We start from the raw sequence: 19,645 nt of genomic DNA, 5'->3' as shown, positions 1-19,645 counted from the left end.
GCATCGGAAGTGTCACTGTTCATCTCAGCGACCACGGAAACTATATATTCGAGTAATATCGGCCATTTTCAATCATTTTTACATATCTATCCCTTTTCCCTTCCCCAAGCTGCGGCGCTGAATTTGGATTTAAACAGCACCGGAAGTGTTACTATTCATCTCAACAACCCCGAAAACTATGGATTCGAACTAATATCGGTCATTTTCGATATATCTTCCCTTCCTTCCTCCAAGTTGCACCGTCAAAGTGAAATGATAAAAACCATCTCAGGTTCTAACCTTATCTATGTTGAAAATTTCACCTAGATCAGCCTGGTGGTTTAAGAGTTGTTAAATTATAGTCACATTCTTTTTTATTGAGCTGAGCGAAGCGAAGCTCTTATACTCGGGTTAGCCGTTTGGTTGTCCGCGAACTCCTCCTAGACCGTTTGGCCGATCTCAACCAAACTTAGCACGCTGATAGAGTATGTCGTGCTGAGTGACAACATAGGTCGAAATAAAAAATCCGATGTACCATCGAGGAATAATCACCGAAAAACGCTTCCTCCTAGACCGTTTGGTCGATCTCAACCAAACTTAGCACGCTGATAGAGTATGTCGTGCTGAGTGACAACATAGGTCGAAATCAAAAATCCGATGTACCATCGAGGAATAATCACCGAAAAACGCTTCCTGATTACGTAGTTTAAGGTCGCTCAGCTCATTTCATTGCAATCGGGTATATACATTGCATTCCTAGTATATGTAGATAATTTGTCGCACTAGAAAACAGGTATTTGTTTACATACAAAATTTTGTACTTAAAAGTTTCGTAAAATGAGAGAACATTAGCACCCAGGGGGTAACATTGGCATAGAGCAGGGTAAATTTGGCAACGCTGTTCTACAGCAAAATTTTCTCTCTTTTTAGCTCTTTTTTCTTTAATCTGGTTTTCAACAATTCATCATTGACCAACAATTTGAAAAAACATAGTATATCAGGGTGTCTACTGACCTGGAAAACCTTGAAAACCTGGAATTAGCCTGGAATTTACTTTTGGACCTGGAAAACCTGGAAATAGCCTGGAATTGGACGAGGAACCTAGAAAACGGCGGAAAAATAGCTTACTCACCGCTAAGTCCTACCATTACTTAGCATAAAATACCACAAGAGTACTTTAAAGGGGAGTGCTTGTAGTAAAATACTCTTGTGGTATTTTATCCCATAACTGTTCAACACTCACGAGCTACCAGGGATTTATTTGTAGCCAGGGAAGCCTGGGAATTTCCCCCCTTCTAAGTTTTGACTTCCTTGTCTCTTAGTTCAGTCTTCCCAGAAAAAAAAAACCTTTTATAGGCTATATAATCTGTTATATAGTACAATAATTCAACTTCACGTTTTAGTAGCAATCCTTTATAAAAAATCCCCCCTTCTACAAAATCCACAAATAAATCACTGCGAGCTACTACTATAATATTAGTTTATTTGAAGTAATGTTTTTGACGAAAATTTACTATTATACAGGGTGAATCTTAACTAAACCGATAAACTTGGGAGGTGATTCCCGAGCCCGAAACAAGAAAAAAAATTCCTCTAACTTTTCTCCACGGTACGTAGTTTTGGAGCTACAAAGTGTCGAAAGTGTGGAAAAATGAACTTCCGAGGCCTATATTTCCAAACCTACCCAACGTAGAGAGTGCAGCTTAATATCTCTTTAAGGAAGTCTTATCTGTTTTGAACATACGATTTCCTTTGTGAAATTTTAAGCAGGATTCTCTACTTTGGATAATTTTAGAAATATAGGCGTCGGAAGTTCATTTTTCCACACTTTTGGCACCTTTTAGCTCGGAAACTATGCGCCCTGGAGAAGAGTTAAAGAGGAGTTTTTTTTTCTTGTTTGGGTGCCGAGAATCATTTCCCGAAGTTTGTCGGTTTAATTAAGGTTCACCCCTTATAGTATTCTGTCATTAGGATATTTAAAGCTACTGTACATATTTCTCAACCGGCCTTCTGGTAGGGGATATTTTAATTAAACATTTTCTTGTGTAAAATGTTTTGAGAACGTACATTTCAGTCAGTTTTTTCTTTTCATCTTGTCACTTAAAGAAACTATTACTTGCCATATGCATTCTCTAATTATAACCAGTTTTTGTTAAGAACTATATAAAATTGCATTAACTTATACGTGTTACAATAAATGTCACTCTACTGAATAGACCTGGAAAAAAAAGGAAAAATAAACCTTGAAAACTTTGATGAAACCTGGAATTTGAAAATGAATATTTAGTAGACACCCTGTATATAGAAGCGGTTGCGAACAGCTCATCAAATGAAGACCAATGTCACGCTTGTTCATGTCTCTGGAGTAATTATTCAGGCCCAGATTCGGTTCACTATATGAACTGTGTAAATTGGTTGTGTGGTAATTGCAATGAGAACACTACAGACCATGGGCCCTCGAAGGGGGCAGGGTAGGGCCCGGGCTCCCCTGGTTCACGAAAATGTATACGTAATATAGAAACCACGTATATTAAATACCAGACGTAATATAGCAACCATGGAATGGGCCCTCCCTAGAAAATTTTCTTCGTGTCCCACTGCTACAGACTTTTATTATGAATGTCCAATGTGCAATACCGGTATCCCTAATTGAGCACTTCAAATTCTGTTGTAATAATTCAACACTCTATTTTTGTAATTTTCTTCACTCAATGTTTTAATCCAGGGATGTTTGTTTTCCTATACATAAATTATACAATTAGTGGTTTTAATAAATTTAAAATATAGTAAAATATTTTAAAAAATGTTTGTAGGTGCCAATGAAGCCTCTATTGAGTACATATTTTCTAAAAACAAGCCTTATAAATGACTTGTCAAAGTTACCCATATACGCGGTAAAATTGCCACCCAAAAAATATTTTTATGCGGGCACAAATTTGAATTTTGAAAAAAATGTTACAGATATTACAAGGGAAACGTTCAAATGCCATGTTGACCTTTTTTAAAAAAAAAAAATCTTCAATAGTTTCTAAAAAAATCTTGAAAAAACTTCAAAAAACTTGCCAATGTTCCCCTATTTTACGGCAGTAATTATGTTTTAGAGCATGAGTATTCGTGATATTACCTACTGCTCTGTCTTTGAAGAAGTAATTTGGTTAAAATTAACAAAATTTCCCCAGATCAAAGAGCACATTAAGAATTGTTTCATTCAAGAGCCCTATTTGTTGCAACAGAAACTCTCTATGATGGTAGATGTGTATGCAACTGTAAAAGTTCTGTAATTAATGCACAATCACGAATAAACGACTAAAAACCATATAAAGGATATAAGTACAGACTATTAATTTTCAAGAATAATAATAATTATATTTTTGAATGCTTTTTTTTTTTTTTTTTTTTTTTTAAATCGCAATATTGAAATTTCTGAACTTACATTTTTTTTCCCACGCGTTCGAAGAAAAACGGTTCCATTACTAGTAATAAAATTAACCTAATATAAAGACTTGTTATTTTCCCATTTTTTCCGGAAACTAAAAAAAAATGGTTTTTTACCAAGAGGTTCAAAATTTCCGGAAATTTTACAACACTAGTCCCTCCGCATGTGGTAAGAAACGTCAAAGACCATCTTTTGTTGGCCCTGCTATAACACCATCAAAGGTTATCCAAGCGATTGAGTTACACAACGCGCGAAATAGGCGATAATCTATAGGGGTCAAGTCAAGAGAAGAGGACTGCTGTGTTAAAATATCAAATCCAAAGTCCAGTAATTTTTGACGTGTGATGAAAGCAAGAAGTGGTCTGGAGTTGCTATTGTGGATAATGATACTTTGCCGATTAAAAAGTCTTGCCGCTTTTATCACAGTGCTGCTCGCAATTTGTCTGTGGAATGTAACATTACTGAATGATTTACTTAGCATTCAGGATCTTCCAGTAAAGTATTTCCTCGACACCGCTGAACATATTTAACAACACCGTCTTGGTATAACGTTTAGGTTCGGATGTCGATGGCGGCAGTTCAGTAACACGACACAGTCTTGCGGCACTTTACGTTTCGATACGTAACCCACTTCTCATCACACGTGACAATGCATGATACGAACTGGTCCTTTTGATATCGACAAAGAAGCTAGAGACATGCACATCTTGTTGAGCTCTACTTACCGAATCCAACAATCGAACTTGATAGTAAAACTCAGCGAGTCTTTCGATCATTGTCGTTTTTACCTGAAAGGTGTCCACGAATTCGGCTACGGTTGATATCGGGAAGTGTATTTCAGTTGGTCAAGAACCTTTACGAAAAATACTACTCAACGTCAAGCCCGTGGTTAATCTTCACCACGAAACCAATTGTTGTGAACCGCACTTACACGAATATTTTTTTCAGACTGCGAGCCCAGTACTATGTGTATTGAACCCAAAATTAACCGGTGTCAAATGTGTGCCTTATCTGTGTTCATTTTACCCACATGCTACTCTGTCCCCATATGAGCATCGTCCACACTTACTACCTGTTGCCGCTGTAGAATTCCCTCGATTACGTCGGCACAGTTTCTTGCACTAGGAATGTCATTTCTGAAGTCGGTGCTACAGCAAATGGTGACATGTCAGAAAGGCACTTATGCAGTGGACTCTTGTTAATTCGAACTTGGATAATTCGAAATATTCAATAATTCTAACAAAAGATTATTCCCCTTGAAATTTGTATTTCAATGCTAAAAATCGTGGATAAATCGAATTTTGAACCATCTATTTGGACATGGTGTCCATATTCTGGAAAGTCAGGGAAAATCAGGGATAGTCAGGGAAAGTCAGGGAAATCACAAGAAAAGCTTGCCAAGTCAGGGAAAGTCAGGGAAAATGCACAAGAAATTGTACGATCAATTACAAATATTACAATTAGAAAGATTTCTTGTATGTTTTGCAGTTGATTCCTGGAGGGACAAACACCATATGTTGATGGAAATGTACAAGTATTTTTGTATTCACCTTCTGATGCTTATCAGAAGGTACTTTCCCGCCTTCCTAGCGGCTCATTTTTTTCTTCCGTTTTTTTTTTGTTTGTTTTGTTTTGTTTGTTTGCTTTTTACTTGACAGTAGAGTATTTTGAATCTCTTGGTTTCATACATACTTTATTTTCATCTTTTTCTAACACCTGTACTATAGGAATACCAAGTCAATATTTCAGGCTCTTTGGTAGGCTAAGCGAAAAAAATTCAGTTGTTAATATCAGTTGAAATGTTTCGCACGACCTGAGCCCAATAATGAAACATACCAAAACTGAGGGCTTGTCTAGATACTTAATAGATTGTTTCGCATGGCCTGTACCCAATGATGAAAAGCAACAGGATGATTCAAAAGACTTGCACCATAAACTACATCCGTGAACATGTGATTGTGAGTCAATGATGCAGGCATAATGGGCTTGCTTATTCCGTGAGCGCTTGCTTCCCGTAAACAAACTTGGCCTAGCTGTCAGTCCAAAGTCCTTATCAGTTAACTATTCCTTTGAACACAGTGTTTTTTTATATAAACAGGGCTCCCACTTGTCCTGTTTTCCTATATTTTGGAAATTTGTGACAATTATTATAGGACAAATATATATGTCCTTTATTTCCTTTATTTTTCAAGTGCAGTCCCAATGATGATTTAAATTGCTACATATTAGCAATATGCTAATTGTGTCTTAGGATTTTTTTTGAGGGACTAGAATATGCATATGCCTTTATGAGCTATACATATTTGCTAATTTAATTGTATTTAAATTTTTCTTGTATAGATCATTAGTTTACAATGCCAAGAAAAACTCGATTTTGCGATCAGTGGCTAAGTGATCAGTCCATATTTATTTTATTATTATTTTTTTAAGGATACAGCAGGTCTACTAAGTTTAAAAAGTAAAAAGATACTCTTATTTTGTATTAATCTAAATCTTGTTTCCGGTTGCCCTTGGAGGTGAAGGGTGACCTTTTCTTACAATACATTTATATTTTTTTCTGTGCTTCAGAGCATAATATTCTATTGTATCTACCTATCTACATAATTTCTAAACCGCAAAAGTTGGACCGCTTTGTAGTTACTAACAGTGATATACTTACGAGATAACAGGTGCTGATAGTAAACTGTTACCCCAATTTGATTACCATCACTAATATATGTACGAGCTTTCGAGAACTAACTCACTGTTCTCATCATCAGGCTTAGATGGGAGAATAGGATGGGTGAGGGCAGCACGGACGATGATGTGAACAGTGAGTTAGTTCTTGAAAGCTCGTACATATATTAGTGATGGTAATCAAATTGTGGTAACAGTTTACTATCAGTACCTTTTGTCTGGTAAGTATATCATTGTACGTAATTTCTAATTTCACTTCCAAAAATATTTTAGATGCCTTTCTTTGCATTGCTTCAGAAATTAATATCACTTTCTCTTTTTGCAGGTTTAAGTGGGATGTCAACTCAATAATCTGACCTTATGAGTCATCATAATGGCTAATAAGTCAACTTCTTTTAATGATCAATGGCTTGATGAAAAGTTGTACCCGGAATTTTCATGTTGGATTGGACGTGTACATGGAAATAGTGGATGTGCGTTTTGCAAAGTATGTTCAAAATCATTCAAGCTTAGTAACATGGGACGAAGAGCAGTGTCCTCTCATGCTAAAGGACCTCAACATCTTAAGAACTTGAAAGCTAAACTCATGCAACCTGCTGTCAGTGTGTTTGTGCCTTCCAGTTCAACAGGTCAGTCATCAGGTACAAGTGATTGTAGCCAGGAATCTGATCAAACTGTGTGTAAGCATAAAGATGATCAGCCAGAATCAAGTGAAGGAAGTGGTGAAATCAATAGCAAAAATAAAGAGCGTGGTTTACATTCATACATACAGACCGAAGAAGTTATGAAGGCAGAAATAATATGGACTTTGGAGTTGGTTGCAAAGAAAATATCCTTGAATGCTTGCCAGAACATTAGCCAAACTTTCCAGTTGATGTTTCCTGACAGCTCTATTGCTTCCAAATTTACCCTTGGGAAGACAAAAGCCTCTTATCTAGTAAATCATGGCTTGGCTCCATATTTTAAAGATTGTGTTATGGATAGAGTTAAACAGGCTTCAGATTATGTCATATATTTCGACGAATCTCTGAATAAAGTAGTTCAGAGAGGCCAGATGGACCTAGTCGTAAGATTCTGGGATGTAAATCAACAAAAAGTTTCTACATCATATCTAAATAGTGTATTTTTGGGACGGGCAAGAGCCGATGATCTTTTGGAGAGATTCAGAGAGGGAATAGGTCTTTCATTAGACAATTTACTGCAGGTTTCCATGGATGGACCAAACGTAAATCTCCTCTTCAGGGAAAAACTAAAGAGTGAAATGTGCCAACGAAATCCCGATGGAAAAAGTTTGATAGACACTGGTGTTTGTGGACTACATGTTTTGCATGGTAGCATGAAAAATGGGCTAAAGGCATCACAGTGGCATTTAGACGAGACTCTTAGGGATATGTATTACCTTTTTAATAACAGCCCAGCTCGCCGGGCGGAATATACTACCATTACAGGATCCACCGATTTCCCAAAAAAGTTCTGTTCTATCAGATGGCTTGAGAATGTGGATTGCTTGGAAAGGGCTGTGAAAATTTATCACAATGTGAAGAAATTCATACAAGATTCTACACTACCTAGTTGTCGGCAACAATCTTCTTTAAAGGAACAGATGAAAGACCCTCTGTTGAAGAGTAAGTTGGCTGGTTATAGAGTTGTTTCAGCAGAATGTGAAACTTTTCTTCGAAGATTTCAGTCTCCAAAGCCACTAATGCCTTTCTTGCGCACAGCACTTTTGGACTTAATGCATAGTTTATTGGCTCGATGTGTGAAACCAGAAATATTGCAGCAAGCTGACTCTGCTCAAAAACTGATGTCTTTGGAACTTTCAAATGAGAACCTTCTTCCTTCAGCAATGATTGACATTGGTTTTGCTACGAGGAAAGTATTAAGAGAAACCGTATGTACAGACAAGGAAATAGCAGAATTCAAACTTGAGTTTCGCAAATTAATCATAGGTTTAGTTCAGAAGTTGCGTGAAAGAAGCCCGCTGAAGTACAGGTTTGTGCGTGGTGTCACTTGTTTTGCCCCAAGTATTATTTTGGAGCAGCCATCTCTAGCAAGAAAGAGAGCGCAGATTGTTCTTGAAGACCTTCACAGTGCAAACAGGATTTCGTCAGATGTGGCTGAACAGGCAAAGAAACAGTTCAGTGTATTGTGTGTTGAAGCACAAGGTTCCTTGAAATCATACTTTTGCGAGTTTACTGCAAGACACGACGATTCTGTAGGATTAGATGAGTTTTACTACAAGATGCTAAAGGATGATGTCAAGTTTGCTAGCCTTTTGAATGTAGTGAAAATTTGCTTGATAATGTCACATGGCAATTCACCGGTTGAAAGTGGTTTCTCCATCAACAAATCACTACTTGTAGAAAATCTTGTAGAACACTCTCTGGTGTCTCAAAGACTTGTGCATGATGCTATCAGCAGTGCTGGGGGTGTAGGTAATATATCCATCACCAGGAGCTTACTACAGTCTGTAAAATGTTCCAGACGAAGGTACCAAGATTATCTGGACAAACAGAAAAGTGTACAGCGCGAAGAAGAAAAGAAAGTTGTAGAAAAGAGAAGGATTAATCAAGAGCTAAAAGATTTAAATGACAAAAGACAAAAGTTGCAGAATAACTTGAAATCAGAAGAAAGTGCTCTTCAAGCAAGAATCGATGAGCTGGAAAAGAAGAAAGGCAGTTTGTAATATGGAACACTTATTAAAAATATAAACTCTTTTATTCCCCACTTTTATGGATAGTTGTGCAATCATAAGTGAGAAATTTTCATGTGAACACATTCTCCATATTGTACAGAAGACGCTTTATTATTATTATTATCATTATTATTTTTTATTTTAAACCATGATATTTTTCAGTTTTATGTCAACATGTGCTAATATAATACATTTTGTAAACATGTAAATGTACGTTAAAAAATTTTTCTGTATCTTTGTAATCTTGTGTGCATAATATGTAATAAAATGTAATAATACGACAGTAAATAAGGTGAGAGTTGGCTGGCTATGGGGATGGTGGAGGCCAGAAAAAGTCAGGGAAAAATTGGAAATGCAGTCAGGGAAAATCAGGGAAAGTCAGGGAAATTGAGATGGAATTTTCTGTGGACACCATGTTGGATAATTCAAAATAGTGGAGCAGAAGAATTTAATGTTGGATAGATTGCAAACAGTTTTCAGTCACGAAGGATGCAGTTTTAACTGTTTTTCAGTTCTTCAGAGGCAACCGTAGAGAAAAGTGACATAGAAATACAATCTATTTGATGATGATGATGAAGACGAAATCGGCGATGGAGTAAAGAAACAGCGTGTACCAGTCTCATCTGAATCTCCCGAAACGGTAGAAAACTTAAGATGTATTGAATGTTATTAATATCGTATTTCACGCAGTAAATAAATGGAAAATTTTATTGAACGTGTACAAACTATCAAATCAAAGGAAATTAAGATCACGATATATTTTAAACGGAAACAGATAATTAAGATTATTACTCGTGTATGTGGTTCTATATGTTAATTCGGTGTAAGAGTATTTTCCACGGTATGTGTTGCTTAATTTATGAGCGAGTTGTTCGTTTGTTTGCTTTATTTTACCACGCAAACAATAGGTTCCTTTAAAGGTAAAGTTTACTGCATATTAACTTGTTTCATGTAGCCACAGTAGCCATTTAATATTTTATATTTTTTAATAATTCGAACTTTTGTCTGCCCCTTGGAAATTGAATTAAAAAGACTCAGATCTCTGTCTGTCTCTCTCTCTCTCTCTCTCTCTCTCTCTCTCTCTCTCTCTCTCTCTATATATATATATATATATATATATATATATATATATATAATAAGAGTTTCTCTTCACTTACACACCACTGATGAAGTTTTTTTTCTATCAACATGAAATCTCCATTCAGCTTCCCACTTTCCATGTTCCTTTGCATAGCTGATAACTTGAAGTTTAAATGTCGTTTTATAACTAGTATGCACATTTCTCATCGTCACTCAGAAACCAAGTGATCAACTTTGAACTTCCTTACACTGTCGCTTAAATTAGTCACGTCACCAGACCTCCCAATACGCAAAACCTGTTCTACTGGTGATGAGTCACCCCTAGCTATGCGGGAGTTGAAGAAGGGGAGGGAGAGAGATGTAACTCAAAGTACTGTGTAATTGAACTTTCTCGTAAATATAGTAGTGTAGCCTATAATCAAGATTTATTTTTTTCTATAATCTAGTGTGAAAAGGTGAGGTGCAGTAAGGTAAAGTGAGATTTAAATAAATAGATTGATAATTTGTGTGTGTACTGAAGTGAGAGAAGACTAAACATTAACTGAGTATTTTTATTGGTTTAGACGAAAGCACTGAAGATAATAGTGAAGAATATTCAAGTTTTGAAGATGATAATGAGCATAGCGATGAACACATTAGCACAACACAGGACACTAATGGAAATTGCTGCCAGATAAGTGCTAAGGATACATCAGAAGAACAAGGGAATAAAGAAAAACAAGAGGTAAACACTTTTCATTTTTTTACTTCTTTTTTGAGTACCTATCATTATCTACGCTCCGAGGGTTCAAAATAAAGAACATTATTAGTGCATTATTGAAAACTAATAAATCTGTGGAAGATGGTTGCATATTTGCATGTGGCTAGCAGCAAATTACTCAAGAGAGAAACTGAATTTCCTCCGGCAATTTACATTTTATTGCTCAGCCTTGCAGGTTAATAAATGTTATCGGTTATGTTATTTATAAGGTTAATTTCAGTTAACCTGAAGTTCCATTAAACAGAGAAATAAGAAACATGGCTTACAATGTACAGTAGGACTCCCATCTCGTCCACCCTCGGCTGGTTCGCCACTCCGGTTGATCCGACCGTGCTCGAGACGAACTTACCCCGACTCGTCGGTGACTCATAAGGCCCATTGTAGTTTACTGCCGTTGCGGCATTGCTGTTACCGCACATTCGCGGTAGTGCTTTCTTGTATCGTGTCTTTCGTTGTGCGTGTTTTCTGTACTGTACATTGTATTATGCAGTTTTTAGTGCTTACTCTTCGTTGGTTTTTACTGTAGAGAACAATACAGTCATTTTTAAGTTCAGACATGGTTTATTTTACTGGAAAGCCGTATTTCTCTGTATTTTCTGATAATCCATTTTTTTTTTTTTTTGGGTTCCGACCATACACCCAGTCCCAAAGGTGACGGCTTAGAGGGGTACTTCTGTACTTCTATTTTTCTTTCCTTTAATTGAAATAATTAAATTGATTTAATTGAAATGCTCAGTCCACGCGGAGGTCTTCTGCAGCGGTTTATACTGGATCACCGAACTCTATCTTTACATCTCCAATTGTGTTTTTTAAGATTTTCTATGAAACAGATTTTACACAGAGTATTCTGTAAACGGAGAATGGCTGAAACTTCATAACGAAGAACTGCATAATTGATACGGTTTACCAAACATTGTTAGGGTCATCAAATCTAGGAGGCTCAGGTGGGCAGGTCATGTAGCCAGAATGGAAGAAAGTAGTAGAGCTTTCAAAGTTTTAACTGAAAGACCAATCGGAAAACGACCATTAGGAAGACCTAGGCGCAGGTGGGAGGACATATTAAGATAGATCTCGCAGAAATAGGAATACAAAGTAGAAAGTGGATCCAGTTGGCTAAGGATAGAAGTCAGTGGAGAGCTTTTGTGAGCGCGGCATTGAACCTCCGGGTTCTATAGGTCATAGAGTTAGTTTAGTTAGTTAGTATTCTGTAAACTTTATTTCAGTTATAATTATTACCTGTTAACTGTTACTGTAATTTTAACAGTCCACTTACTCTTATGTCATAAACCTAGTTGTTTCAGTTGATAGTTATTTATGGAATTCTACAACTTCTTTATTTAGTGCTACTGTGAAGTTGATTTTCACGAAAATTCATTTTGTGACTGTTGTAAACACTACAGTCCGCTGTGCATATATTATAAATATATACAACTCACGATGTTTGAACCTTAAACTACTATGATAGCTTTTATTACTATGTACAGGTTAGGTGTTCTTAAATAATCTTCTGAACAGATCAGGAGATGATTCAACCTGTACATAGCCATAAAAGCGATTAGTTCAAGAGTGATTAGGAATCAGAATAAACGCATAATTTGGTTGGATATTTTTGAGAAGTTCAACTTCCGATCCAGTAGTGAATACTTGTCTGTCGTAAGTTTTAAATTTTCTCTCTGCTACAAGCTCGATTTTGCTGAAGACATGTGGCATTCCGCAAACTATAAAACAACGAAGAACTGAAGTGACATATTCTGAAGGCTTTTCTTTACTTCAGATAGGCCCTCGAAACAAGTCTGCAGTAGATACGGAAGAGTGTAGTGCCTGTTTGTTTGACGTTGATCATAAATTGTTGAAAATGACAGACTTCTCATCAGTTTTGAAAAGAGAAATCTATTGAAATATTTACAAATATTTTTATACTCAACAACCATAAAGCAAGTACACAATGCAGGGCTCCAGATGTCCTATTTTCCTATTTTTTCCTACATTTTGGAATTTGGGTATATTTGTCCTATATATGCCCTATATTTTAATCATGTCCTTTATATTCTGTATTTTTCAGTTATTGAATTATACAAGCCAAGGGCACTTCTAGTGACAATTTAAATTGCTACATATTAGGAATATGCTAAATGTGTCTTAGCATTTTTTCTGAGGGACTAGTCACTAATTTGCTTTTTTCTATCCTCTCATATCCACTTTTTTTCTTTGTTTCCAATGTGCCTATTCTTCCCCGTGAAGCTTATCTGATGAACCTTACCATGCTCCAGTTTCTTATAGCACAAGCTGTATTAGCATTTTCATTCAGCACTCTGTGCAGCAATATTGGCTAGACATTGAGATGTGTTGGTATTCACCAACATATCCCAACGCCTTCCAATATTGCTGTACATAATAAATATGCAGGGAAAACTTGAGAATAAAAATGTGTCGTGGAAACGTCCTGAAGAAAGTCATGAAAAGCAGAACAATTGTGAAAATTCTGGAAATTATTTATAAACTGGAAATGTCCTGAAATTTATGTTGTATAACAGTTGTTAGAAGTGTATATATAATTTGCAGAACTATGATGAATGAAATATTGTTACATTATTTATTTCAGAGGGAAGTATGTTGATCAAATAATTCAATGTTTAATTAGATTCAGATATTTCATTATAGAGAAATAAGTTATCAATCTTCTTTTTTCATTAAGATTTTTGTATTACTCTAAATTTTGTTCGCAGTAGCCCATTAGGGTGAAGGGTGGCCTTTTCTTACAACACATTTATATGTTTTTCTGTGCTTTAGAGCATAAATTCTATTATGTAAACCAAACTGTCCTATTTTATAAACTACACTGTCCTATATTTTTTTCAATGTCCTGCAGGGAGGCCAGACAATGTTATCCATCTTAGATTATTCATTTTTTTTTTCGATCTTCCACATGTGTTCTAGTATATCAGATAGTAGCAGTCCGTAATTGGCCTAAAAAGTTGAAGAAAGGAGGAAGATACGCAGAGTAGAACAGCTTTTCAGAGCGTATTATGTAGGCTTGTTGTACGTAATGGAGTAATTGAAAAAAAAGATGCATTCTTTTAAATTTAAAAAATGGGATTTACCCATTTATCACCAGGCAGTTGTGCACAGACGCACATGAAGTGCACAAGAAAATGTTTCTTAAGTTGTTTGCGTAAGATTGTAATTGTACAGTTGCAATGTGATCAACATAGCGTAGAACTGTAGCCACGAAATAGAGAAAGGAACACGACTGACACATCTAGTTACTAGCAGAATGCAGATTTATGTTCATATGTCTCTAATTGGTCTGGGCAGTTGAAACAAGAAGGAATAGACTGGTAGAGCATGTATGATATTGGACGAAGCATGTCAGGAAGAAGCGGTGAAGTTGAAAAATTCATATATTTTTCGTTTAAAAGTGGAACTTCCCTTCTTTGTCCTCATGAAATAAGGCACACAAATGCGGAAGAAAGTGTCCATTAGAGAATTCTTATACGATTCTAATTGTACTGTTATCATTTGATTACCACAACGTGATGACTTGTAATCCCGCACTGCGAAATAATGCGGTGCGATTTTCTTTATTTTAAAAAAGAAGCTGCGTTTCCTCCCTTCAACAATGGAAGAAAAATTATATTGCACTTGAGAACATTAGATAAAACTACAGGCATATATTTAGAAGACATAATTATGAATTTATTATGAATAACCAACCAATGTAAAATATTTTTTGACGGGTGTTCTTGTAATCTTATTGTTATCACTATCTTTACTGTTATCACTTTTATGTTTTTGCTCTCGGCTAAATAATATAGCTACACATTTGTCATCATCATCATCATCATTATCATCATCATCATTATTATTATTATTATTATTATTATTATTATTATTATTATTATTATTATTATTATTATTATTATTATTATTATTATTATTAGCATTATCATCATCATCATCATCATCTTCATCTTCATCATCATCATCATCATCTTCATCATCATCTTCTTCTTCTTCTTTGCTCTTTTGGCGCGTGAACTTTATTGTTGCTGATATCACTCACGTGCCTCTGCGCGTAGACCCATTCTTCCTGTCATAGGTAGAGTGAAGTAGAATCATGAGCCTCCAGCAAGGGCGGCTCTGGTAATGAAATAAGGGTAACACAGCTCCTCAATAAAGTATGATTTTGTTTTCTCAAAAGACAATAAATAATAGTAAGATTTACACTATCTGAAGACTGTATACAATCGCTTCGCAAACTGACCGTTTGATCACTGACAGTCGCTTAACCTGAACACAGCAGTTGATCGAATGAATTAAAAGGTTAACTATTTAGCTCTTTGTTTACGAAATGCATTTCACGATAAAATGAATGGATTAAAGTATCTGTTTTACTATTCTGTGTATTCAGTATATACAAAAGTACACTAATAAATTCACTTTGAGTAAATGTAGCGCACAATTGGCAGTAAAACTCCGGTCTGTGTGCAGAAATAACAAATGACGGCCCAATTCGAAGATTGTTAAATGTTTGCACCAGAAAATTGGACGACGAAGTGATCGCGTCAGAAAGTAGTTGCAGACTGATGGCGGAGCATTCCGGTTCTACCCTTGTGTCTACACATTATACACTCCATTGAACGATTTGATTGACTCTTAAAATTAGAAGAAAAGACGATCTGTGAACTTCCGTCAGCTCCAATTCTCAGGACAACTACAGAAAGGAAATATGAATAGGTTCTTCATTTAGGCAAGACATAACTTTTCAAGTTCATGGAAACATGTAGCAGTAATGCGACATAACGGGTACACTGCTAATCGCGAAAGGGTTTAAACAATCTTTCCTTTGATGCGGAACTAAAGGCAATGATTTAGTTAGCAAGAAATATTCAATGAATTTCAAAACGATTAACAATTTATTCATAATATATGTAGAGATGCAAAAAAGCCGGCTTTTTTGGGGAAAAAACGAGAATTTTGGAAATTTTGGCTTTTTTCAATTTCATGATTTTTCTATCTAAATAGCTTTCTTATAGTATATTCTATAGTTAGATAAGGATTCCATGACCTAAATGTCATATTTCGCTCTAAAATTCACCATCAAGATGGATGGAGCACATGTTTTACGAATTAAAGCTAACATGAAGAATGTAGTATTTGAGGGCAATTTTAGAGGCTATTTAACTTTATTTTAACTTTTGAGTTATCGACATTTTTTTCTTCTCAGAATCATTTCAGTTTGTCGTCTGTGTTTCATTTCTAAGAGCTTAGTACTCTAGCTTCTAGCGCAAAAGTTATACTTACGTTTTTCTATATATCCGTCAAAGCGTACGTTTTTCAATATATCCGTCTAACCACATTTCTGTTATACTGTAGCTGTGCAACGATTTAGCAATAATTTTCCGGATACAACCTTGAATACTAATTTATACAAATAATCAGTAGCGGATTTAGAAACGTACTTTGGGACGGGTTTCTCTGATTGTTTCATTTTCTAAAATGTCCTAATTTTATTTGGGAGGAGCTTGAAGTTTATGAGTACAGGCATAACTAATACTGTATTTTGTTTCGTTTATATATTTAGAGATAATCTTCCGGATACAACCTTGAAGATCATTTTATACTGAGAATCAGTGGCGGATTTAGAAAAGTATTTTGGGCGGTTTTTTTTTTCTTACTAATGTTTAGTTTTTCTAAACATTCGTAATTTTTATTTGACGGCAGCTTAAAGTTTATGAGTAAAGGCATGCATGACTAATAGATATTTAGTTTGTTTTAGACATTAAGTAATTTTGTGAAACAGGCTTCAGTCCGAAAGACCGCCCCCAAACCTTCGCAAAACCGTCACTGCTGGTAATTAGTAATAATGACGATTTAAAAACAATAAGAAAGGAAGTCGGCCAACTCACAGTACACGCACTATTTCTACTTCATAGATGGAATGAAGAAAAGTTTTGTCAGAATGGTCGAATGCTGAGTTGAATCCCGGATTTCCCGATAGAAGCGCAAAAGCTCCACTCAGTCATGTTTGTTGTGCAGTTGTATTTATCTTAACTTAAATATATTCCGTAGTCTTTTTTTGTGTGTGTGTGTTGGTGAGGTGGGGAAAGTTCCATAATGATATGAAGGGTGTGAGACAAGAACATGGTAACTAACAAATTTTAAATTGCTGAGTTATGCAGCACCAGATAGACAGCAACGCATACCGCTTCGTTTAATCCCTCATGTATAGTCTTATGTGAAAAATCAGCTTTCCGACTTTCAAAATGGATTGTGCAGCAGAAAATTTCTAATTTCTTAAAATAGTAAAATTGTGAGTTACCATGTTCTTACCTCACACCCTTCATATGTTGAATCCCTCTTGTTAAAAATACTGAACTTGAAGACTGAGTAAACCGTGATGGTGCTTATATAAAACTGTAGAATTTCAAGAATATACAAAACCAAAACCTCTAAATGTGCTGCCTTTCAGTGTATCATATAAATCTAAGTATTTTTCTTATGTTTTATTTTAATTTTATTTTGTTCCAAAAAGAGGGTATGGAATATTTTGAAGTAATAATACTACATAGAATTTTGCTACTCATTTGAGTATTTTTTTAAAAGAAGTATTTACTTTTAGGGTTGGCTGGTTTACACCAGCTGTTTTTTTTCTTTTTTAAATAAACAACTGGTTTAAACCGAAAAAAAAAAAAAATAAAAAGAACGAAAAATGCGAATCGTGTGAACTTCATGGTGACGTTTCCATACATCAAACCATCTGCATTAGTTTTATTTCCTTTTCACCTTTTAATCAAGGTGTCCCATGTTCAATTCTCGGTCGAACCACAACCCTTCTTTAATGCGTAAAGAAAGTAGCGGTTCGGATATAACTTTAAGCGAAAGTCTTCTCCTTGATAACCTCGGTATTACGTAAGGATGTTAAGCCTGAACATACGAAACGAAACTAAATTGTATATTTCTGCATGCCTGAATGCCTGTTGTTTTATAAAGACGAAAGGGTTGCTTAAATATGCTGATATAAATTGACAAAATTTATCGATTGCCTACGTTGCTTCCAACATTAGCTTGGATTGTACTTTCAATGATATGTATGTACTAAATTTGTAATTTAATACCCAGTTTTAGCGTACTGATTATGATACGTTGACCTTTAAATTTTACATGCAAAGCAATAACAGGATTTTTTCGTTATTGTATTACATTTAGAGTAATGACGGGATTTTCCCGATAGCTAGGGCGGGAGTTTCTCAATTTAAGAAATTTACTGACTGGACTTTGTTAAGCTTATGTGACCTCTTCCAGCATAACCCCGTTGTTGCACAATAACACCAAGGCGAAACAAACTTATCTCTGTCAATATGTAATATAAATACATAAAGCAAAATATCTAAACCCAAAAAAACCTGGTTTAAACCAAAAAAGCCTAGTTTAAACTCCCCCAAAAAACGGGTTTTTGGCATTTTCAAAAACAACCATGGCTCTTGCCAACCCTGCTTACTTTTGTATGTAGGGGTTAAAAAAAATCTTATTATATACATTGGTTAATCCTTTGGAATTCATAATGTAATATGTTGAGTAAAACTGTTTGAAATATCTTTTCGAAATTCATGGTTTATTTTCGAGGTTTTATATTATTATCGGCATCAACCACTACTCAAATGAGTTCTTGTGCTGTAGAGAAGCGAAACAAAATCTGGTTCATCAATTTAAAGCAGAATTTTCAAAAAAGCCCAAAATTTCCCAAGCAAAAAAGCGAAGCAGAAAAACCGAGTTTTTTTTTTTTTCAAAAAAGCCGGTTTTTTCCGAGCCCTTGCATCTCTAAATATATGTAACAACTAATAATAGTGATAACCAAATATATTTAACACTTAACATAACAAACAACACTTGAAATTCAAGTTTCCCCTTTCAATTCTTGTTGATAGCGGTGTGAACAATTCCACATTTCAACGCCCATTAATTACTCCTATCCAGATAACAAATGAAATAACTTTCTAGTTTTAATACCAAAGATGTTTTTAGTTAATTTAACCGTTAATTTTAAAATAAACAGAACAATAGTTACGTGTGATCCGATGAACATATCCCTCGGCATCGAAGTATTAATCGGTCCAAAAATGGCGCAAATTAAAAGGTTAGAATTTAGAACATACTTACGGTCCCGTTGAATATGCCACATCAAACACACACTTACAAACGATTATTTATATAATTGATCACGTTTCAGGCTTTTGAATTCACACCACTTCACAGGCGGATCTTGGATTATTCTCAATCACTCACAATTACGAAATTACTTCCAATTCAACTTAACAAAACACTATTACAATTTCTTAAATCAAATGTGTATTCTTAGATCCGACTTGTATTACCTTTTCTTCTGTTCTGACGCTAATCGGAGGTTGACATTTTTACCACAGTTCATAGGTGGCGCTGTTAACTCTCGATAAACAAACGAAGCACGATGTTCATTGAACCTGACCTACTAACATAAATCATAGTTGCTAACTGTATGCGGAAATAACTAATCAGCTGTTCCAGTGTCCAGACTAAAGTTCTCTTTTTTTTCTTTCTTGGAGAAATTTTACAAAGAGGAATACAAGCTGCAAAGTAAAGTTGTAATGTTCCAAAGTAAAGTAAAATAATTTTACCTTCAAAGATAAAATTCAAAAATTTACAAAATTGTTCGTAAAAATTTCAGGTTCTAAAAAAATTTTTATAGTACATACATCTGGAAAACTTGCTGGTGCATTATTTTGCAGAACTAAAGTAATCTATAAACATCAAAATATCGAAATTAATAATTAAGAAAGTTTGAAATAAGGTAAGGTACACAATTTTCAAGAAGTATGTAAAGCATAGAAACAGACAGATTAGGGAAATAAATCGAGTAGCTCAATAAATGTACAGATTATTGTGTACCACAATGTAATGAAACAAAATATTTAATTGAATTGTAAAATGTGTATAAAACAGGCAATGTATGAAGTGGAGGCAGTTTGAATATTCTTTAGGA

General features: G+C 35.2%; 1 protein-coding gene across 2 annotated transcripts in view; it reads left to right on the top strand.

The window, feature by feature from the left end:
* LOC145673550 (putative ATP-dependent RNA helicase DDX60) overlaps positions 1 to 19,645 on the top strand; it is a 113,568-nt gene that overhangs the window by 20,922 nt on the left and 73,001 nt on the right. For both annotated transcript variants that reach the window (XM_081743368.1, XM_081743369.1), the window contains exon 3: positions 10,430 to 10,590. In XM_081743368.1, coding sequence (XP_081599494.1) covers positions 10,430 to 10,590 — 161 coding nt within the window. The remainder of the gene's footprint in view (positions 1 to 10,429; positions 10,591 to 19,645) is intronic.

Source organism: Thermobia domestica, chromosome 16 (assembly GCF_964235325.1).
Source record: "Thermobia domestica chromosome 16, izTheDome1.hap1.1, whole genome shotgun sequence".
NCBI lineage: Eukaryota > Metazoa > Arthropoda > Insecta > Zygentoma > Lepismatidae > Thermobia > Thermobia domestica.
The sequence above is the reverse complement of the archived record's forward strand: the minus strand, read 5'-3'. Positions and strand labels throughout refer to the sequence as shown.